The sequence below is a fragment of the Hoplias malabaricus genome, chromosome 4, assembly GCF_029633855.1.
Source record: "Hoplias malabaricus isolate fHopMal1 chromosome 4, fHopMal1.hap1, whole genome shotgun sequence".
Lineage (NCBI taxonomy): Eukaryota > Metazoa > Chordata > Actinopteri > Characiformes > Erythrinidae > Hoplias > Hoplias malabaricus.
Window position 1 is genome coordinate 32,478,242 of NC_089803.1, and position 23,653 is coordinate 32,501,894.

At 38.5% G+C, this 23,653-nt stretch overlaps 1 protein-coding gene across 2 annotated transcripts; it reads right to left on the bottom strand.

Moving 5' to 3' along the window:
* Nucleotides 1–173: 173 nt before the first annotated feature.
* On the bottom strand, nt 174–20,061 carry washc4 (WASH complex subunit 4). Of its 2 annotated transcripts, none has more exons than XM_066667030.1 (32): nt 19,842–20,061; nt 18,583–18,722; nt 18,415–18,468; nt 18,081–18,192; nt 17,510–17,577; nt 17,314–17,396; nt 17,158–17,200; nt 16,961–17,064; nt 16,627–16,747; nt 15,947–16,070; nt 15,658–15,785; nt 15,262–15,422; nt 14,539–14,665; nt 12,242–12,367; nt 10,341–10,448; nt 9,897–10,043; nt 7,577–7,656; nt 7,351–7,456; nt 7,058–7,174; nt 5,955–6,123; nt 5,634–5,788; nt 5,463–5,537; nt 5,158–5,262; nt 4,852–4,986; nt 4,631–4,739; nt 4,472–4,538; nt 3,968–4,054; nt 3,653–3,800; nt 3,444–3,540; nt 3,129–3,325; nt 1,963–2,059; nt 174–1,719 (listed from the first exon to the last, which is right to left on the bottom strand). In XM_066667030.1, the coding sequence occupies exons 1-32, from the start codon at nt 19,975–19,977 to the stop codon at nt 1,661–1,663; spliced, it is 3,585 nt and encodes a 1,194-aa protein (XP_066523127.1). In that variant the 5' UTR covers nt 19,978–20,061; the 3' UTR covers nt 174–1,660. The 2 variants fall into 2 exon arrangements, with proteins under 2 accessions (XP_066523127.1, XP_066523126.1); XM_066667029.1 differs by having other exon boundaries at nt 174–1,722; nt 19,842–20,059.
* Nucleotides 20,062–23,653: the final 3,592 nt, after the last annotated feature.

A 23,653-nucleotide genomic window follows, 5' to 3' on the forward strand; every position in this document is an offset into this window, starting at 1 on the left:
CTTTGAAGGGTTTATCTGCTAGTAGCAAATGCACAAATATTTTGCAATTCCTTTAAAGTAATTAACATTAATAGTCTGTTTTGGTTCTTTTCCTTGTGTAAATGATTACCAGTAGACACAGGATAATTAAGCAGACACTGCATATTAATAATTATATTTAAAAAATGTTTTAATAAGATTATAGCATTACTCATAATGGTTAATTGTACACAAAATATTGATTTACAAAAAGGTTTATAGGGAGCATGAAATTTCAACACTCTACTGGAATGTTTCTGAAACTACAAATTCCATCATTAGGCACCCACTGTGTGTGCGTCACTGTCTGAATACTGCATATTAAGGCTTGTGCAATGAGATGTTGCCTCTTCCACAGCTTTAACGCAGGCCACATTCATGTTTCTATGGCGTTTGTATCCAGTCCATTCACTTCATCAGGGGCAAAGTTCTTAAGCAACTTGTTTGTAAAATACTATTTTTGGCCTAATATATGTGGACACCCAATTTAATATTTCATTTGAAATTAATGGAATTAATTGGTAGTTTACCACCACTAGCTGCAGTATTAGGAGGGTTTTTTGTCCATTTTTCTCCTCCAGAACTTTCCTTTGATCAGTCGTCTTAATCCAGCATCCAATCATATATCAGTCAAGTTTTGTCTTTAACTCCAATAATTACAACATCAAACTGTTTAGTGAGCAGAGAGGTTGGAATATTTGTGAAAATCTGATGATATTCAGTTACAAGAGAACAGGCGAGTCTGGTATTGAAAAATGAATAATAATCCATAAACATTTTAATTTATCCCAAAATATTGGACTGAGTTTCATAGTTCAAATCCTTTTGGGCAGCTGCTCCAGTGTGTCCCATTTTATTTCATGCTTTTCTGTGGAAATTATATAATCTGTGTTAATAGTTGAACGTCTGTGTCTAATATCTGTACAATTTAAAATATTTGAATTCACTACTTAGAACCAGATCCACAGAGGGCCGTGTGGGTGCAGGTTTTCTTTCCAACCACGCAGAAGCCACACCTCATTCCACCTGTTTTCAATCATTGAATCTAATCAATAGATCTTGATTTTCAGTAGTGTGGGGCTTTTGCGTGGTTGAAAAGAACACCTGCACCCACACAGCCCTCCATGGATTTGGTTTGACACCCCTGACTTAGAATCATTGTCAGCAAACATTTGGGCATAATGTGTGTCAAACATTTTTGATGTAATAAGACTGAAAAATAGAACTCATTCACAACAATCATTTTCCTCATTTGCCATTTCCCTCTTGACAATTTCAAAGAGCTCACTATAACCTGAAAACTGGTAATGACAGAATTTTGATTTCTCTGACTACTGTATAAACTCTGAATCTGGCAAAACCTGAATATATCAGCTGAAAAAAGTAATGAATAGAGCATGTCTTACTAATAGTAGGCAACAGGTCACAGATGCAAGCCAATTCCAGAAAAAAAAGTGCAATGGGAAGTAACAAACTTGCTATAACTTTCTCATTATACCTTTCATGGAAGCCATTATCATCTTTCCCCAGCTAAAACAAGACTGATACCAACCAAAATATGGTACTCTAACCCTGCTGGATAAGTTTTTATTTACAGTCATTAATATCTCCCAAGGCTTTCTGTGAGAGTGGCTCCTTAGTTTCACTTGGATTCTGGGGAGACAACAACCTCAGACGAAGCAGCATCTGCTTTAGCAACATCTTCTGAAAAAAAAAATATATATATATACATATATATCAGTATTAAATGTAATTAATACTTTTAAAAAATATTTTTGCATTAATAATAAAATGCACCTGTTCTAGACGTCAATATTTCCCACTTTTGCCAAAGAACAATTTTGTTTACAAGGTTAGACGGAGCCAAATCATGAAGATTCAAGACAAAACATAAGACAATTGGATGAGAAATAATATGTTTCAGTCAAACAGTAATTCACCCACCCCTGTCCTTCTTTTCTTGGGTTTCCTCTGCTGCAGTCTTATCAGCCCTAAAGAAGATGCGTGCACTGCTCAGAGAAAAGTAAAGCAGCTCGAACTCCTGCCAACATAAAACATGCACAAAAAGTAGGTATGCAAAGAAATCACCAAACTATCTTCTATTCCAATTCTAAACTCTTTCATATAGAGATATACTCAGATGGGCCATTACATTATGACCACCTCTTTGTTTCTACACTATCCATCCTCTCAGCTCCACTGACCATACAGGAGCACTTTGTAGATCTTTAATTACAGATTGTCTAAATTTCATCTCTTGTTCAGCATACCTTATTTGCCCCTGAGAATAGTTCACCAACCAAAAATATTCAGCCAACAGTGTCCTGTGTCCACTGATGAAGGACTAGAGAACAACGGTTCTCTACACTAATGGCAGCGATATTGTTAAGCATTTATTACTGATTAAGTGTTCATGTGTTGATGTTTTTTGGGGCTGAACACCACTCAGCACTTGAGTTCAGACAGATGAGTAAATTTTTCATTCATTGTTGCAACATCCAACTCCCGTTGGAGTATTTTGTCAGCCACCACTTCAAGGAGCGTTTGAACCTCTTCAAGAAACATGGCATACATTTTGCAAACTGCAATTGTGGTTGGATATAAAAAACAAAAAATGATCACTACTGTACCTTGTAAATTTTACACATGGCTAGTTTATGCTAGAAGTCTGCAGTTTGTTGTGATAGCCAATCAATGTTCTGCAAGGTTTACACGTCACGTTTAGTCCCTACTTGGCTCGCTTGGAACCAAGAGCCAGTAGGGTCTAAACAGTACCCAGTTCCAGGTACCATACTTTCCTAATGGCGAACAAAATATTGAGCCAAGCAGTTACCATGCAGCGGAAAAGCGGCAATACAGTGGACAGTATGTGAACACAGGGTTTAAATCTTTCAGCAGCACTGCTGCGTTTGTTGGTAGACTCCAGTCTGTAATTGTAGAACTACAAAGTGCTCCCGTATGGTCAGTGAAGCTGAGAGTATGGATAGTGATTCCGAGAAATAAACAAGGAATGTGAAACAAGGAGGTGGTCACAATGTTAATGCTGATCTGTGCATCATACAAAAATACAAAGCATATATAACATGAAGCTGAAAATGCTCACACCATACCTGGAGATAGATATCCAGTCTCTTCTGAGTTAAGTTCATGGTCTGCATTAATTTCTCGTCTTGGTTGGTGGCCTGAACATTCTGCTCTTTGACCACTGCATTCATCTCCTTCATGTATTTCTCTCTGACTGCCTGGAACCAGTGCAATGAATCAAACTCTTGATACTGGTCCAGCAGCTTCAGAATGTAGGCAACACCTTAGGTGAAATAATGAAAATAAATAAAAACAGATATGCCCATCAGAGAAACAAACTCAGTCACAAGAGCTAAACTTTATGAGGTACATGTGCAAAAGTAACAGTATCTGATTCTTACCCATGGCAAAGCCATCATCTGTGAAGGCTGCACCATTTTTGTTCTTTTTGTTCAGCTTCTCTTTGCAGCTGATGGAGTGCTCCACAAAATTTACTGTCTAAACATTTAAAATGGAGGAGTCACAAAAAATTAAAAGTGAAATGCTATGGAAAAAAAAGAAAAATCACAACCAGCAAGAGGGAAAAAAAAAAAAAAAGATGGCTGCTTACCAAAGGTGGAACGATCATGTAAAAGTTCCTCAAGTGCATATTCTTCACACTGCGGAACTCTGGGGCAAACACACCCACAAGCATTTTGAAATATTCTGTTCCTTCTGCAGAATTACTGGTCAGGTCACTGAGGACAGAGTCTAAGAGGCTAAAGGGAAATATGTATTTATTTCATTTGTGCTTTCCCAACTGCTAAAATTATTGTCCACGTGTTTTTTTTTTATCTGAGATATCAAGTAAGAAAACTGCTCTGTAAAATTCTTATTTTGACAAAAGATATAGTAAGCAGACCCGGAGACACTGTGTGTTCTGTACCTGGCTGATTTCTGGGTCTCCTCAGAGAGACCCTCCTCCTTCACTAGCTCTTCAAAATTTACAATGTCCTCCAGGTCAGGAACAAACCTGAGAACATTAGAAAATATTTACTAGAGTAGAAATACTGATCATGGTCAAAATTGTCCTATGAGGTTGTTTGACTTGATCCAGCATGAAGTGGCCATAAACATGACAGAACATTTTCTAGTTTTGAAGTATTTTGGTATAAAAATATATTGCTACACAAATGCAGTTCTAATACAATTTGGCATTTCTAGGTCTATACCTTTTACATTAATGTGTGAACGGGTCAGACCTACAGCATTCAATAAAATTCCCTGGGTTCAGCACCAGTTTCATAAGTTTATCACAACTCAAGAAGTAATCTAGCCTTTGTTCAGCACTTCTGAGAAGATTTATGAATATAGATGCATGTTATAGATGAGTGGGCCTACTCTACAACAATTGTGCGTGTCTAAGTCTTATATGCCACTCCTCACTCACCTGATAGCACTGCTGCAGCAGTGCAGGCCTCCAGAGCGGATCATTCGCACATAACCCATTGCATTACCTATGAAAAAACAATACAGACTCTCATGTAATGTCTTGCCACCACTTAATTTTGTTAGATGCAACAATTTTATGTAAACATTAATGTCCCACCAATCTGGCTGATGAGCTGTCTGAACTGATCCAGGTAACTCTGACCATCTGGGGTAATTCCAAGTTTCCTGATCCCCCGGTTGAACTTTTCTGCCCTTTCAAATGGGTACTAATTAATACCCAGTGGAAAATTAAACAAAAGATGAACATTTGGAAAGTTTTGCCAAAATCAAAAAAAAAACAAACAAAAAAAAAAACACCAGAGCTAGCAAATTGCATACCTTCTGATCTGACTGGTCTTTAGTTTCTCTGAAAAATCGGATGTCTTTAATGAGTCTAGACTTGATGTGTTCATCGTACATAAACTGGCTGAAAATGTAAAACTTCTTCCGGAGGAACTGATATGTGAAATTTACCTGAACAGGATTAGATTTGAGTCAGTCAAACTGCCTAGAAATATATCTGCAAAAGCAATTTAGTCAGAACACTCTCAATATAATTTAGTCAAATAGTTTGTTACAACAATAATAAAAAAACAGCTTGATCATCTGCCCATTTCTATTGTTTTTTGGCAGGCGTTTACATACAGTAGTGTTCATGATGCCAGTTCCATGGGTGCGTATAGAGTTTGCGATGTGTCGGATATTGATGGTATTCAAATGCTTGTTGTTGCTAGTCTTCTCAATAAATATCTACAAAAATGTAAATCAATTGCATTAATATTCAAGTAACAAACAACTACTCAATGTCAGGACAAAATCTACTTTCTCTGTTTTTTTTACATTTTGGTCCAAATAAATGTGAAAAACATTAATTTCCATTATAACTAGTTTATCCTGAAATGTTAATTTTTCAGACAAAAGCAAACAATGCTTTAAGGAACTGGACTTGCCTGGTTGTTCAGATTGTAGAGGTATCGTGAAACAAACACGTGGATGTTCCTCATAATCTCCAAGACATCCAATCCCTAACAGATATCCATGTTAGAGAAAAAACATGAATCGTACATAATTAACATGTGACACACGCTTGTTTTGAAGTATGTTTTGGAAGTAATATATACCTGTTCCAGAGTTTGGCTGGGGAGATGGGCCTCAGTCATGACCAAGCCATAACGTTGCGTAGCTAGGTTCCTCATTTCACTGTATGTGGCCCAGTCATGGAGAGCCACTGTTGTTAGGTTATAGAATGTTTTGTCCAGGTAGTGAGTTACATAGGCTGCATCAACAACAACCATCAAGTGTTACTTATGCAACTAAATGAAAGAAACACTCTTTCCTTCCCATCACACTATTGGAAATTATTACTTCAGAAATGATTATAAAGTTTATAATGCATTTTATAAAAGCTCCCTTGCTTTTGAACATCTCTCAGTTCAAAATACCTTTGATGTCAATGAAGCGATTGAAGAAGCGGATAGGTTTGAGGGAGAAGAAGTGAGCCAGATCCTTCATGCCAACTTTGAATGGGTTCCGATCGTCAAGCTTGAGATGCGTGTGCACAGAAAGTCGCAGATCCTTCTCTATCTCCTTACACAGTTTGTCCAACAAATGCTAAGAAACAAAGACATTTTAGGGATTATATTCTTAAACACATGCACCACCATTAGAGCAAATTAGAGCCTATCTTTTTCATTAAACCCAAGTATTTGGTCTGAAAAAGATTTTGTCTGATGTAAATTAGCAATTCTTTTTAGGAGTCCTTGAGATGTGCATGTTATACTGCTCAGTTTTTTTTTCATTCATTCATTGTCTATAACTCCTCATCCAGTTCAGGGTTGCGGTGGGTCCAGAACCTACCTTGAATCATTGGGCGCAAGGCAGGAACACACCCTGGAGGGGGTGCCAGTCCTTCACAATGTGACACACACACACACACACACATTTTTGAGTAGCCAATCCACCTAACAACGTGCGTTTTTGGACCATGGGAGGAACCCAAAGCACTCGGAGGAAACCCACGCAGACACATGGAGAACACACCAAACTCACAGTCACGCGGAGTGGGACTTGAAACTACAACTTCCAGGTCCCTGGAGCTGTGTGACAGCAACACTACCTGCTGTCCCTAAAAATATTTTTAAACATTTTAATTGATTTCTAAGGGCGGCACGGTGGCGCAGCAGGTAGTGTCGCAGTCACACAGCTCCAGGGGCCTGGAGGTTGTGGGTTCGATTCCAGCTCCGGGTGACTGTCTGTGAGGAGTTGGTGTGTTCTCACCATGTCCGCGTGGGTTTCCTCCGGGTGCTCCGGTTTCCTCCCTTGCGCCCGATGATTCCAGGTAGGCTCTGGACCCCCCGCGACCCTAAATTGGATAAGCGGTTACAGATAATGGATGGATGGAATTGATTTCTAGATATTTATCATTAAAACAATCAATTACTTGAATACTAACATAAGAGCCGAAGTCCTACCGTGAACATATATTAATGAGCATTTATTTATATTTTAATCAGTATAAACCCCATCAAAGCTCTTTCTGGCTCACCTCATTGAAAACGTCCATGATCTCTTTGTCATAGCATTCCAACAGCTGTTCACAGGATTCCATGTGTTTGGCGTGTAACATGGTGGGCACACAGTCTCTGAGAGCACTGAACATATACTGAGGACACCAAGAAAATAATTGCAAAACCAGAGTTACAAACTAGATTACATGAATGTAATCAGGACTCAGGAATCAGTAATCAGTGCCTGATGAGAATAAGATATAGTGGAATTTTAGTGCATGTGGCTTAACTGTTTCACCTTTATACATAAGTGAAATACAACAGAACTTACATGAATCCTTGCTGCATCCACAGCATTGTCATACACATCGTCCAGGTAAATGGGAAAGATTGCACGGTGCCAGTACAGAAAGCTGCAGTCACACTGTACTTTGACCCTAAAGAGAGGAGAGATAACTTCTTGGCCTTTAGAATAACATGATTTTGCCTTTTATCCCTAAACAAAAATGACAGTTCTGTTCACACGACATAAGTTAAACTTAATCTACCAGTCTCACCTCTCCCTTAATTCACTAATCAGGTCCAGCTTCTTCAGCACAAGTTGTAGTGGCAGAATTTCTTCATCCTTGAAAGTTTTCTGTGAAAAATATACATAATTTTATGCAGTAAATCAGGGACTATTAATATAAGATCACAATATTGTATTATTGGGGGTAGCAAGACTGCAAAATTTATACTGATGCAAATAGATGCACAGCCCTCCCAGAGTGGTGGCTGATAGAGGTGATTGGAATATGGTTAGGATTTTGCTTAGAAGTACACTAGATTATCAGAGGTCCCAAAAATGGCAAAAACTTGTCAGAGCAGCAAATCAGCATATGTGACTTTAGACAGTACTTTAAAATGGAAATCCAGAATGACTGGAGTTTTTAGCATGCCCAGAATGTGTTAGGTCAGCTAGTGTGCCACCACACTGGTTAGAGGTCTAGTCTACATGTGGATAAATCTTTGCAAGCCTGACTTTGCATCAGTGAACTGTTTGCATTGTTTTGAACAGAATGATTTTAAAGTGCACAAAGGAGGATGAAGTATGAACACTGCGCAGAGCAACCATCCAACATTCATCACTAAATCTGACACCTAGTTTGGCCCCCTCAGAGCCTTTGTTTATGGACACTCTCATCACTGTTCTGTATTGAGATAAATGAGGAATGCAGCCCATCAGATTGTATGTTAGCTTAAATAAGTAATTGTGTGTCATTTATGTATAATACGTAAGTGTTAAAAAGCAGTCATTTCCTAAACTGGTAGATATTGGCCACTAGTCAAGAAGGCAATGTTACATGTTCATGATCATGAACTGTCCTGACCAACAATTACAATTATAAAACAGATCAAAAGTGTATGACATTGGTTTCCCAGACAGGGATTAAGCATAGTCCTGGATAGGGTTGAAAAATTTAAGGGAAATTTCAAAGTTGGGACATATACCATGGGAATTAACAGGTAATTATGCAAATTAACAGAAAACAATGGGAATATTCAAAGCTAGGTGAGAAATGTACATATTTTTGGTAAAAAAAAAACATACTGATGCATAATCCTGGCTAAAATACTTAGATATGATACCAAAGTTTCCCCTCAAACCCAAGCACATGGCATGGCTATTGAGACCACACCTCCTGCACTGTTCATTCCTCCATCACATGTATATGGAGTCAAAAAAGGGTCAAAAAGATTTTGAGCTTGTAAAACAATACTCACAGATGTAACGGACTTTGTAACTGCATTTGAGCAACTACATACACTTAAAATTCAAATCCACAAATGTATTGGAATGCACAAATTTAAAACAACAACAATTATAATTTAAATTCTCAACATTTGCTGTCACTCAACATTTGCTCACCGCTGTTAAACGCCTCCAATTCTCCATCATGGCGCTTCCAGCCAGACATACAATAGAGAGTCAGGTAAGTAACAATAGTACTTCATGTTTCTTTTTGCTAAAAAAACGAATCAGTGTTCTGACTGGTTAAACAAACCTCTTGATCCATCTAAAGCTTTCCTATTGGTCCATCAACTGGCTGTCAAAATGGGGTCAAAAATCTGCAGCTGCAAAAAGAGATTCATGCAAGCAGCAGAGTGAATGTGTGGATTTTTTTCACCACACTGAAAAACTCCCACTGTCACATTTGAAATCTCAAAAATGTTTGCTCTTGGTTCAGGAAGAAGCCTGGAACTATTAAGCAGAAATGCAGAACATGCAGAGGCCAGACTTGAGAAGCTTGTGGGAAAATAACTTTGACCTTTATTTTTTTTAAGAAGGAGGAAGGCTGCTTTGTTATACATTTTGAATAGCATTTTTTGAGGGGGGTGGCATGAGATCTTTTGCTTGTATTTTGATTGAACTTTTGATTGCTCAGTGAAAGAATTAGGCCTTTATAAAATTCTGCAGGCAACTAACTATGTGTTACAGTTATTATTTGTATTATTATGCCTTCATGTCTGATGTTGACAAAAATAAAAGAATACATTGATGATAGTATAGTTCCTGTTACATTATCCAATATTTCCAATAAATTCCCAAAATTTATATGGAAAGTTTACCTTTTGGAATATTTCCTGAGTTGGAAAGTTCTCACAGAAACTTACTGGAAATCTATTGGAAATGTTCCACCCCTTTGCAACCCTAGTCCTGGACTACACAGTATTTTGAATTGTGATTTTCCATTAAAATATACTTGTTTCTCCTCCTCCTCCTCCTCCTCAAAAAAAAAAAAAAAAAAAAAAAAAAAAAAAAAAAAAAAAAAGTTAACCAAATCCATAGCTTTATAGCACTCCATACTCAAGCACCCAAGCATGCTGAACTCTTACCATCTGAGTGCCAACACTGAGTGCTAGAGACACCACCAATCTCCTCTCTCTGGTGCTTGGTCCATTCAGAGTGTTCTCAGCCAGAACCAGAGCAGACAGCACATCTAGTCTCTGCTCACTGTATTTTTTATCAGAGATCACTCTTTTCTACAAGGGAACACAGATCATATAAGGAAAATGAATAAAAATGGTAAAAAAATACTGAAAACAAATCATAAACACACACATAGCAATGTGATATACACATTCTACTTTCCAAACACAAAGGAATGTTAGAAATTTTTTGTTTTTGCTGCACACAAACACAAAACATATATATAGACACCATATTACCCAACACGATACACAAACTTTCAATTCGTAGTTTTTCAAGCACCATCCTGTCTTCATGCAGAAAGAGGCTTAATAGCTGCAACATCAGACACCACAGAAAAGAGTGCTTACCTTAGCTGTAGAAATGGAGGCCAGTGCTTGTGACTGCAGCTGTTGAGTGATGTGTGATACAGAGTCTGCCACCACTAGAGAGCGCCGGTGAAACGTGTGTTCTACTGCCTATTTCAGAAAGTATACTGTTGTAAACAACACGGAATAAATTGTGCTACACACAAACAATTACATTTTTAAAATTTGCTTAGAAATGTATCAGAAAAAAATGACGCCGGCATGGTTCCCTGTCCAGGTTGTTTGTCTGCTTGCACACTGCCTAGCTCCAGACACACCACACCCCTGAACAGGATAACGTGGTTTCAGAACTCGAATTTATAAATCAATTAATCATCATCTCTTTGTTTTGGCTTAATCCTTTTCAGGGTTGCAGTGGCAAAATGGCAAGCAAAGAAGCCCAGGCCTCTCTGTCCTGTGCAAATTCCTGGTGGATTGATCTCCAAGCATTCCCAGGTCAGCCAGGAGAAATAATCTCTCCAGTAGGTCCTGGGTTTATTTCGGTCTCCTCCCAGTTGGCAATGCATGGCAAACCTCCAGTGGAAGGCTTCCAGGAGGTTTTCCTGTAAGGTGCCCAAACCACCTCAATTGGCTCCCCTCAATGTGAAAGAGCAGCGCTTCTACTCTGAGCTCCTCATTTGGTCAACAACCCGCCAGAGAAAAATAATTTCTGCTGTTTGTATACACAATCTCTTCTTTTCGGTCATTACCCAAATCTGTTGATCATAGATAGGGGCCATAGAATGATTGGTAAACTGAAAGCTTTGATTTACGTCTCAGGTCCCTCATTACCACTATGGTCCACACTGCAGACAATGCCCTTCATCTACAGTCTATCTTCCAATGCCTGTTCTCCTAAGATACTTGAACTCCTTCATTTGGGGTAGGTTCCCACACCCTATCTGAAGGGAGAATGCCATTTTCTGAGAGATAACCATGGCATCAGACTGGGAGGTGATGATCAACATACTGACCCCTTGACACTCGGCTGCAACCTGCTTCATTGCACACTGGAGGCCTCCATACAAAAGGAACCAGAAGGACAACATCATCTGCAAATCGCAGAGATGACACATCTCATACCTCCCTCAACAGAAGCCCTCCTGTCTCAGACTACTCCTTGCCAACCTGTCTATGAATATCCAGAATAGGATTGGTGACACGTCACAACCCTGATGGAGTCCTATGCCCACACTGACTGAACAAGCCTGTCTTACTGCCAAGAATGTGAACACAACTTTTTGTATTGTGCTGTACCTGGATATACATCTACTGACCGGTTTTTTGCATCCTCTTCCTGACAACAAAAGACACGTAGGCACAATACTCCGTGCAGTATTGTGGATCATGACTCAGTAAACCTATCACTTGAGTCTTTAGTCTTCATTTAGCTTAATTTGAAAAAAGGTCAGTTTTCATTTTTTTTTTTCCAAAATTAAACAGATTTGCACAGCACCTCCTCATCCACTTGTGGTACCATTCCACTATTCTTTCATGCAGATATACAGAAGCTCCTCTTAATCACAGGCAAAATTCCAAAGTAGTAAGTTATTTTTTCCTGTTGTTAGAGCTCCATCTCTGAATAAGAGGCCTCAAACATGTATGATAGAACTAAACCAATCCTTCCATTACTGAATACTGGCCACTGTTACCATTTTAAGATGTTACACACCCTGGTTCAGTCCTGAGTGGGCACAAAGTTTAAGAATTTCATTTTTATATAAAAATGAGTGAACAGTGACTTTTAAACACATTAGAATACTATTACACATTTTCCCTTCTCACATTCTAAAACTAAACTCCAAATTCAGACATACCTGTCAACTGAAAAATAACTTTAAACACATTTCTCAGCTCCTGAAAAATAAAACTATAACTTTTTTTTCCAAAGTAGGGAAGTTTACCTTCAGTAGCTCCACCAGACGACACAGAGCCTTCACAGATGTCTTGGTCATGGGTCTTTGCATAGACATGTACAGGTTCATGGTGGTTTTTATGATAGTGCTAATGCTATAAGCATACAGTATTCCCTGGAGAAAAGACACAAAGTTACATCTAAAGCTCTGCTCAAGGCTAGTGAAAAATCAAAGGAGAATCAAAGATGGGCAATACGATAATATTTTATAGCTATTGTAACTAATTTTGTTAATGTAACAATATATACTTTTCTAAGCATTGTCAAAACTGACACCAGCATGTTTCATTAAACAAAGAGCATAACTACTCCTGTTTACTTCGACTTCATGTGGTGCAGAATGTACATTCAAATACATTTTTTGTAACTGGGAACCGAATAATTGGGAACAAGGCAGGACCACACCCTGGAAGGGGTACCAATACATCAAAGGGCTCACACACTCACACCCATGATCCCTTTTGCACAGGCTTGGGTTGTTAGAATGGGGGAGGAAACTGCAGAACCCAGAAACACATGCAGACGCACAGAGAACACACCAAACTCCACACAAGCAATCACCTAAGATGGAGTTTGAACCCACAACCCCAGAATTTTGGAGCTGCGTTAAAGCGTGTTAAATTATCTGTTGCAGCAACCAATGCAGAACGTGAAATTTTGAAAATCACTGCATTCTGATTTTTTTACTACTGATGCAATATGTAAAGTTGAATATAGAAGGTTATGAAAAAGTTTGGGCACACCTGACAATTTTCAGGATCTTCCTTTATAAATCATTGGTTGTTCGGATCAGCAATTTCAGTTAAATATATATAGCAGACGAACTTAGTGATATTTGAGAAATTATATGAAGTTTATAGGATTTACAGAAAGTGTGCAATAATTATTTAAATGAAATTAGGCAGGTGCATAAATGTGGGAACCCCAACAGAAAAATTACATCAATATTTAGTAGATCCTTCTTTTGCAAAAATAACAGCCTCTATCTGCTTCCTATAGCTTCCAGATCCTGGTTAAAGGTATTTTGGACCATTCTTCTTTACAAAACATCTCCAGTTCAGTCAGGTTTGATGGTTTCCGAGCCATGGACTGCCCTCTTTAAATCACACCACAGGTTTCTAATAATATTCAGGTCAGGGGACTGAATGTACTTTGTACTTGTTCCTCTGAATGAATGCCTTAGTAGATTTTGAGCTGTGTTTAGGGTCGTTGTCTTGAAGTATCCAGCCTCAGCGCAACTTCAACTTTCTCACTGATTTTTGAACATTGTTCTTAAGAATCTGCTGATATTGACTGGAATCCATGCAACCCTCAAATATAACAAGATTCCCAGTACCTGCACTGGCCACACAGCCCCACAGCATGATGGAACCGCCACCAAATCTTACTGTGGGTAGCAAGTGTTTGTCTTGGAATGCTGTGTTCTTCTTCTGCCATGCATACCGCCCATTTTTATGTCCAAATAATTCACTGTATTCCAAATGTGCTTTAGTATACCTCAAGTGACTGTTTGTGGCCTGTGCACAGAAAAGGCTTCTTCTGCATTCCTCTCCCATACAGCATCTTTGTGCAAAGTGCACTGAATAGTTGAACAATGCACAGTGACACCATCTACACTAAGATGATGTTGTAGGTTTTTGGAACTGGTCTGTGGGTTGACTATGGCTGGTCTCACCATCCTTCGCCTTTGCTTATCTGGGCCTTAACTACAACTGTGCCCGTGGTCTTCCATTTCCTCAATATGTTCCTCACAGTGGAAACTGACAGCTGAAATCTCTGAGATAGCTTTTTGTATCCTTCCCATAAAAAATGATGTTGAACAATCTTTATTTTCAGGTCATTAGAGAGTTGTTTTAAGGCTCCCATGTTGCCACTCTTCAGAGAAGATGCAAAGAGGAGAATTGCAATTGGCCACCTTAACCCTTACTCATAATTGGATTCACCTGTGTATGTAGGTCAAGGGTCAATGAGTTTACGAAACAAATGTGTTCCAATAAATAGTGCTAAAGGTATTCAAATCAATAAAATGACAAGGGTGCCCAAATGTATGCACCTGCCTAATTTTGTTTAAATAATTATTGCACACTTCCAAATTTTTTCACACCACTGTATTGTGCATCACTACACTAATAACAAATGATTAAAGTGATACAATATTTTGCCATATTCACTTTAAGAAAAGGGGAAACATGGACCAAGAAGCCATGCAGAAAAGGTAGAGTATTCAATGTAACCATTCTCAATACTAAAGCTATATAAGAATTCTGAAATGATGGTCCTCTTTACCTGCACAAAGACATTACATCTGTTGCTCAGGTCTTCTGAGAGTTTGTCGGTCCTCTGCTCCTTAGACAAAATAGCTTCCATCTTCATCATCCAGGATGTGACAAACACATAGTAAGACTGCACATCCCTGGGGAAAAAGGAAACAAGATCTCAGACTGACAACAGCTATCAGGGAACATTAGTAGCAGAACAAAAAGAATGGAGGTTGAGGACTAGGGCCATTGCGGTGAAAGAACTTCCCGTTTTATCGGGGCTCAACACAGCAATATTCTTTATTACTGTCCCCAATTACTTAATTCATCCTGATTCTAATGCTACACTCCTCACTGTCACCTGGAATCCACTCTGTCACAGTTCAGATGCCAACAGTTGGGAAAAATTACACTCAACCTTTTTTTTTTTTTTCTTTTTACAACTTTTTAAAATTAATTTATTTAACATTCATTATAAACACACCCCAAAGTAAAACAAGACCATGCAAAAAAAAAAAAAAAGGAAAACATGTATACACTGAGGTGGAGACACTTCTTGCCATTCTTTGCGGTTGTCTGGTCAATAAACCGGTATTACCATATTGCGGCTATTTTGACAGCCCTATTGAGGACCAAATTTGGGTTGTAAGCAAGTTGATGGAATGTCACAGTTTCTTTGATGCCACAAAAACAACACAGACACATTACATCAAATACATGTAAAGGACTTTAGTTGTAGCCAAATACTCACTTTGTTAGTGATTGTGCCTTTTGTTGCAAGAATGTATCTCTGCTGGTACGAATGTTCTGGAGACTCTTTTTATCCATCATTTTTGCTGCTGCGGGGACTTTGCTTATCAAAAAGGTGTCAGGAAACCAGATTATGTTGGCAGTAAGTGTTACTGCAGGGACCTGACAGAGAAAGAGAAGACGTATACTGAAAAGCAAACTCTTGATTTACCAGATACATATAGTTTATGTTATGTTCGTTTTAACATTTTAATTAACAGGACACTGTGGACAATATACAAGACAAATATAATGTGTATTCAAAATCATAGTACAGCCAAAGCAGATGGGTGTATTCCCTGAATGGGCAAAGTGGTGCATGAGCACACAGTGTAAAATCATTGTTTAGATAACTAACCTTTTTACACACATCCAGAAGAGACTTATAAAGCTTCTTGTCGACAGTTCGGAAGATGTGGAAATGCAAAACAAAGAGGCCACAGACCCCTGCATATTTATCCCTCTGGTCAATCTCCGCAGGCTCCCCTGTGAACATTGATAGTCAGGAATTTTACTGGAGTCTGGTGGTATATGTCACAAGTGAATGATTCCTTTCTTTAAAAAAAAAAAACCCTCAACCATACCACTACTTATTTGCATCTGTATTAGACTAGCATTAAAATAAGGAACAAAAATAAGGAACAAACCCAGTTTTGACTCCACGTTGGCAAAGATATTGCGAATGTTGTGGGCAAATTCCTCTGCAAAGGCACTGTTTTTAGAGACCGACACTCCCTCCCCAGGATTATCAAATCTCTGATCTACACAAGCCTATGATGAACAGAAAGCTGTAATATAGTATTAAGACATACACATTCTTACTGGTGTATCATTCCAGGCAAAAAAGTAATCCTTGGTGTTAACTGTATTATTATACAGGCCAAGGATGGCTTTTTTGGGTTAGAGATTTCATTTATGTTGAAGATAATCAGAAATTATCAATAAGCAATGGGATTTAAAGACTGTTAAAGAGTGTCTGGGTTTTAAGCAACACCAGGAAATATGGGATAGATTTGCATAAATGTTTATAAGAGCAAAGTCCCTGCTGCAACAGAATGTATGTTGATCAAAAGCTCAATCTTGTGACCTACAGGCCCATAGTTTATCCACATATTGTACATTCTTCAGTTATGCCAACCTTTTCCTAACTAGAATTACATGCACTTCTAGTTTATAAGGAAAGTCCTCCCACTGATTCTCAGTCTAAACCTCAGTGTAAAACTGTTAACAGTATTGGCTCACTGATAAACAAAAGCATTTCCTGAAACCCAGTTTTTGATGAAAATTACATAAGCACCTGCTATGACAAAAAAAGAACCACACTAACCTGAAATATCATGCTGTCCAGCAGCTGACCCTCCAACTTCAGTAAAAGTTTCTCAAATGGTTTCAGTTTCTCTTCGGGAATGGCAAATTTAGATGGGTTATGGTGAACAGATTTGAGCAATCTATAAAGTCAAAACAAAATTCATTCTCACAAAAGTGACATTATGCAACAAATAAAGACAGTTCTTCTGGTGGGTAAAGCATAACACAACATTTAAATGTGATAATAAATGTATAGTCAATTGGAAAAAATATGTCAGTAAGAACTGTCACATGCTAAATTCTAATGCAGTTTAATAAAATGGCAAATGTTTAGGTTTCCAAATCCTGTTCACCTTTTATACATCTTCCAATGGTCTCTTAAAGTGGCATGGTTCTCCATTATCTCATCCAATGTGATCAAAACCACCAACAGTTCACCAAGGTGCTCATACACAGTCTGTTCAAATGATACAAATCAACATCACAGTATAAGACAAATTGAAGAGTACTGAATATATAATAAAAATAAATAAACAACATAAAAATGCACCTGAAAGTGTACACCAGTTGATTCAATAATTTTTGTGGCAGCTCTAAAGTAGAAGACAGAAAATTGATGAAGAGTCATGCTCCAGAATGGAAAGGTCATATATCACAGACCATTCTACTGATATTTATATAAAAAAAGACATGGTACACAACTCACTTGTTGCTGTTGTACAGCGCAGCCAGCTGGTGAACCACATTAACCACAACCTCAAAGCAACGTGACACAAAACAGGACAGCTCCTGAGAGAAAGTGAGAGAGAAGAAAGGTGTAAAGATTTGATTACAATCACTTAGTGGAAGGCTGGCTAATAAAATAAGGACAAGGCACACTAGGGCGCAAAAATTAAATGCACCTGCAGAAAGGAGATGAAGCGTCCCATTTGAACCTGGCACTCACCCTCCACCACACTAGTGTCTGACACTGGCAATTATAAAATAAAACATTTAGAGAAGTTCAACCAGTTTAAAAAAGTAAATTTTTTAAGCAAGTACATTGATCATGTTCTGCTCTGTTAACAACCACTCAATCGATACATTGAAAGAAACATAATGTATCATCTTTAAGCATAAATTCAGTCCTATAGAACAGCTTGATCTGAAGGTGATTAAAGAGTATGCCATCCATCAGTTCAAAGCAAATGGAAAAAGCACCCCTTTTTTAAGATCCTACAGCATCCCATATGGATTAATATTATGTGATTTCACCCAAGTTTATATCAGTATACGTATTTATAGATTAAACATATTTGCGTTCAGTGTACGAAAGGACAGCATGTTTACTGTTACCCTGAAAAATAACATTATATTACAAAGCCAATTTCTGGAAAAGCTGATAAAGTTTTGGTTGACAAACATGATAAGGTCTGTATCTTAGTTCTTAGTTTGGAGTGCATGTGAGAATAAGAATGAAACAAATGTGAGTACCTCCTTCACCATAATACAGTAGACCATTGTAGAATTTTGTCTCTGCCTCATATTTTAGCTTCTTAACTTCACTGCAAAGAGCTGCATACACTGTAATGACTTTATTAAGCACCTAGGTAATGAACAGAAACAGACAAAACACAATATTACTCATCTTCATATAGTGTTTTCTTGTTATAGACAACAAATAAGACAACAGAAATGTATGTGAGCAAAGTGTACATTATCAATTCAATAAAGCACCAGTTCCAGTTCCAATCTAGGAAAAGTCCAGTAACTTTGATTTAAAACAATCATAAATAATAACGACTGATCTAAGCACAAATGACTTTACCTTGTTTTCTGTTTTAATTAGCTCCAAAAGTGAGGATTGCTCATAGGGAAGGAGCTGTAACGAGACAAAAATTTTAAAATTTGTTTAACATAGAGTGTCTGATTTAGGTAAAGAACTATTTGCTGTTGCAAGTAATTTGAACATGGACTAAATCAAATGACAGAACACCTTCAAGGCTACTGGATCCAAAGTGAAATCCCAAACATCTCCAATGGAGTCATCCAGAGCTTCCTCAATAGCTTTGAGTTGAGAGGTATAGTCTTCCAAGAACTTAACATAGTTTTTCAGCTGCACTTCTGTATGAATTTCTAAACCACACAAAAAACTTAATTAGCAAATTTCAACAAACATCAACAGTACATTCATTTCCCTGCATTGTTCTTATGTAAAGCCACGAATAGATGAATTTCTCTAACTTCCTGGACACACAATAAGACTAAAACATAACTATAAAGCACCTGGAAAGGATATTCCTCTATAGCAGATAGCCTTAATCAAAATGATTAACTTACTAGAAAATACAGCACACATGAACTGAACCTAATTTTAGAGCATGTTTGTTGAACAAATCATTGTGAAATTTACACATAAATGTGCAGAGACATTTGTAATCAGGGTCAAACAATTTAAATGAACAAAAATGGCAATTTTTTTTTCTTGACAGTGACAAAAGGAGTTGACAAACTGAAGCCTATATGGTGAGTTGGAGTAGTAAACAGGTCAGCAGCAAGGAAATGGATGTGCTGATGACCATCAAAATTAGCACAAGTTGTATGTTGGTTTGCTGGTCAACCAGCTTGACCATACTGTGTGAGCAGCTAAGCCAACACCAGATCAGTATAACTCAGCACTTAGTCAGTGGTTCATACAACGACAAGCATTTCAGTCCCTTCTTACGTGGATTGTCAGAAACTAGCCATTATTGTAGCCATTACTTGCTGAAGCAGATCTCTGAGAACGTGTGAGCACTCTGCTGTCAGTTGTAGTCACATGATTGTCCTTAGTAACTGTGAAGTGGATTGTGGAAGTAAACTAACGTTACCCTGGACATTTCGACATAATATCTTATTTTTAAGATGCAATTATGATCTGTTTTGTAAATAACTGTTTGTACCCTTTTTTATTATTATTTAAATTCACCAGTGTATATGTTCTGACTTCTAATTCACCAGATCACGGGACGCTAGCTCAGAACTCAGTTGAGCCAAACTGGTGAAACTAGCTTCGCCTCACTGCAATAAGAAACACTGTTTCATGTGTCTTGTGTATTTAGATCGAAGCTTGGCAAATGTACTCGACTATCTGGCCCATATCACAACAACAAATTACACACGGCTAGAGCGCTAGCCTGCTGTAGCTAACTCAACTGACGCTAGATGTCTAGGGAAAGGTAAACGTTCACAGAGAATATCAGAGAGGTTTCTTACTCTGAGAACCATCGTCAAACCGATCAAACTCCCAGTCTGGAGAGAGCGACTCAACCGCCATCCTCCCGCCGTGCAACACTCCAGTTGAGCGGCTAACACACACCGCTGTCCTCCGCAGCTCAGACAAATGGTTCATATCCCAAACATCTCTTCGCTCCCTACCTAGGATACTGTCTAGGTCTCAAAGTAATCATTCTTGCAGCAACAAGAGAGAATTTGTTTAACAAAAACCCAAATTGGAACTTAGCCACGTTTACCCAGTTCGTATTGGACGCTTGCTGCATTAATTTAGGGCAGAAAGCTAAAATCATAATACACTATATAGGGAACATAATGAGATTTAAGAGGCAGCCACTTTAAACTACAGTGAGAAGCGGGGACTGCCCACGTCTTTCAGCTCTAGTCTCATGATTTGCTAAATAACTTGAGTTTCCGGAGTGGAGCTCTTTAAAGAAAACGTCTCTGTTAAAGTTAATGGTTAGAGGCGTCACGCCCATAAAACGTGTAAAGGTCTTCCCTTTCATCTCTGTTGCATGTACAGGAATGTCTGCTGCCAAGTGTCACCTTGCAGAAGAAAGTGTAGAAGGGCAAATATGGGATATAAAATAAGCAGCTGTGACAGTCATGAGCCAGTGCATCCAGATCCATTGGCCCTGCATGTCCTTGCTGGCAAAAATGTCTAGTAGGGATGCACTGATACCACATGTTCCCTTCTGATACCGATATTTCATGTTAAAGTATCTTCCAAAACCAAGTACTGATACCAACTCTGTCTATCTTAACTACTAGACAGATGCCTATAAAACCAGTTATCTATATTGCTATACTTGCCGATTTTATTTTGTCAAAGCATTGTTCGGTATCGCTAATAAGATATAATAAGCTTGAATGAACAAAATTTACTTTTTACTAACTGCACATTAAAAAATGTGGCAGGGTGGTGCAGCAGGTAGTGTCACAGTCACACAGCTCCAGGGACCTGGAGGTTGTGGGTTAGAGTCCCGCTCCGGGTGACTGTCTGTGAAGAGTTTAGTGTGTTCTCCCCGTGTCCGTGTGGGTTTCCTCCGGGTGCTCCGGTTTCCCCCCACAGTCCAAAAACACACGTTGGTAGGTTGATTGGCGACTCAAAAGTGATCATAGGTGTGAGTGTGTTACTCTGTGAATGACTGGCACCCCCTCAAGAGTGTATTCCCGCCTTAGGCCTAATGATTCCAGTTAGGCTCTGGACCCACCGTGACCCTGAATTGGATAAGCGGTTACAGATAATGGATGGATGGATGGACATTAAAAAATTATCAGAAAAAAAGAGTCAGTCTCAGAGGCATGAAAAAATAAATATTTCCACAATGCACTAACAAGTACAAATAGGAAGACTATAGGAATACTATAGTCTGACTGAACAGTTTTTACACTGTCATGAGGATATTTGTGGAGGATGGATTAAACTGTAAAACTATGAAAAACTACAATATATTACATAGTGTTGAATGCACATGTTTCCATATAACAAGTATTACCCGTAGGAGAACATAGTGAGCCACAAAACATGCTGTTACAGCCTTTCACCTCCACAACCCATTTTTACATGTTTTTTCTTTGTGAATTTAAACAAACAGCAGTGCAAATAACCGCAGAGACTTGTATGTCCATATTTACGTGTCTCCTAGGAAATGCAAGTTGTGTGTTTGGTTGGGGAATTTGGGGTCGAGTAGTGTGTTAAAATCAACAAAAACAGTCAAGTAGTGTGAAATACCCAGTCTGGTTACAATCTGCTACAACTTAAAGTCGAGCTGCATCTAGCCGGTTACTATGGTATGCTCTCTGTAGCTGATACCGATACTGTGTTTAAGTGCCAGTATTGGCGTCGATACCAATACGGTATCAGTATCTGTGCAACGCCAATGTCTAGTATTGCTTTAACATAGCAGCTCCTAATCTTCTGCATGACCTCTGCATGCAGTCTCCACTCCCTTGGGTTTAATTGCCACGTGGAAGAGTCTGCTGGTTTATCACCCCAGTTAGAATCACTGCACTTATAAAATCAGTCTGGAATATGCCCATTTCAATAGCTGACATTAGTCTTGCACAGACTGAAGAGAGCAGATTCTGCACTTGTTTATGTTGGACACAGTTGACACATTATCTGAGCAAATAATAATAATAACATGCCTGGTTTGCCATATTGTCAGGAGGTAGCACAATACCATAAACACTGTACTCAGGTCCAAGAGGTTTTTGGGTGGGGTGGGGAATCCATAAGCCAAATACAGCTCTGTGATGCACCCCAGTGCACAGCCCATACTCAGTGAGCTCACAAGCCTGTCACTGGGCAAAACCTTATGTTCTTGGCCATCAGGAGGAGACAGAGTTGCTTGCAAACATCTGGAGAAAAGTGACATAGACAGGCTGTAGGGGAGAAACTTGAACTGAAAAATGCAGTCTTCAGTGATGGGAATTTAAAAGTAAACTTGCTGTAAATTGAGAATGGGACTTTTTTTTTTTTTAATTGTCACCAGTTTGAAAATGTCTGCTCTGTGAAACATTTTGAATGGAAGCATCTTGAGGTTACCATTCAGACATCTCAGATTAAGAACTGGGCATAAGGCCCTATCCATTTGGTCATCAGAAAATAGAGCAAACACTGTAATTGCCACTACATCTTATTTTCTCTTTGGCACCCTTTGTATGTACAAATGTGACCAGAATGAAAGTTCTTACAACTGCAAGTTGGAAAAGTATATATAGGTAGGCCAGCATATCACTATGGCTGCTTAATACCTGATAAAGCGGAAAGAACCCAAAAGCTGTGATTATAGATATTCAGAGTAGGAGCTAGGACAAGTCTCTTCCTTCTACATAAGAAACAGCACAAAACCACAACAGCTTATCATTTTTTGTTCCTTTTTTCCTGACATAGATAGATAACACACAGTGTTGTCTTATTTCACAAGTTTCATCTGTTGTTTGTAGGCCGGTAGGCTCCAGATACATTTTTATTGTACTCATGAACTGAAAATGTGATATTTTTCATGTGTCCGGTTTAAAATATTTCCACCCACTTATTTTTGACATTGCGCAGTTGGCCTATTTATTCCAAAATGCATTTTTTTTTGGACTGGCAATGCATGGCACAGAAAAAGCAGTATTGGGACAAACCTTTACCCCCAGCATTCTGGTATATAGCTACACAAAGCTGTATGTTTGCAAAATAAACTCAAGCAATACATTCCTGTCACCAATCTGCCTGGCACACATGCACAGTCTACCTCTGGGTCCTAGTTAACTATGGTTAACAGGGTACAAACTTCAGTTTGCCCCATGCCCCTGCTTTCATGGAGGTTACAAATTCAGTTCAGAACTGGACAATTTTTGTGTTCTGGAGGCAGAAATATTCTCTTTCCTGAGTAAAAAATGGCAATAAGGGGAAAGAAAATCCATCAAAAAGAAAGAAAGAAAAAAAAAACAAGCATGAACAATCTTGAAAAAAGTTGGAGGATTGTATCACATTCTGCTGTTTTATTTTATATTATTTATTCATTTTTGTTTATCGTTACACTTATACGGACACTTTACAATCAACACTGCAAAGAATGCATTCAGTGCAATATTCAGTCAAAACACACACACACACTGGTAAGAAGCATCAAACAAATGCGCAGAGTGTACCCTCACAGAAGAATGGCCATCCACCTAGAGGTCTGCATTGAGCACCTAGCGATTCACGCCAATCCATATCTGGGCATACACACATTCACCTGTTTGTGATAGTGGAGATACCCTCTGGCTCTCGGCACAGGCACGCTTTGGGCATG

What these genes read in the sequence shown, in the direction of transcription:
- washc4 (XM_066667029.1), bottom strand. Translation starts at nt 19,977, where the DNA reads ATGAACCATTTGTCTGAGCTGCGGAGGACAGCGGTGTGTGTTAGCCGC. An exon ending in ACTGTATTATGGTGAAGGAG is followed by an intron (nt 17,578 to 18,080) that starts GTACTCACATTT and finishes TATAATTGCCAG; the next exon opens with TGTCAGACACTAGTGTGGTG. An exon ending in GTCTGGTGGAGCTACTGAAG is followed by an intron (nt 10,449 to 12,241) that starts GTAAACTTCCCT and finishes TTTCTGAAATAG; the next exon opens with GCAGTAGAACACACGTTTCA.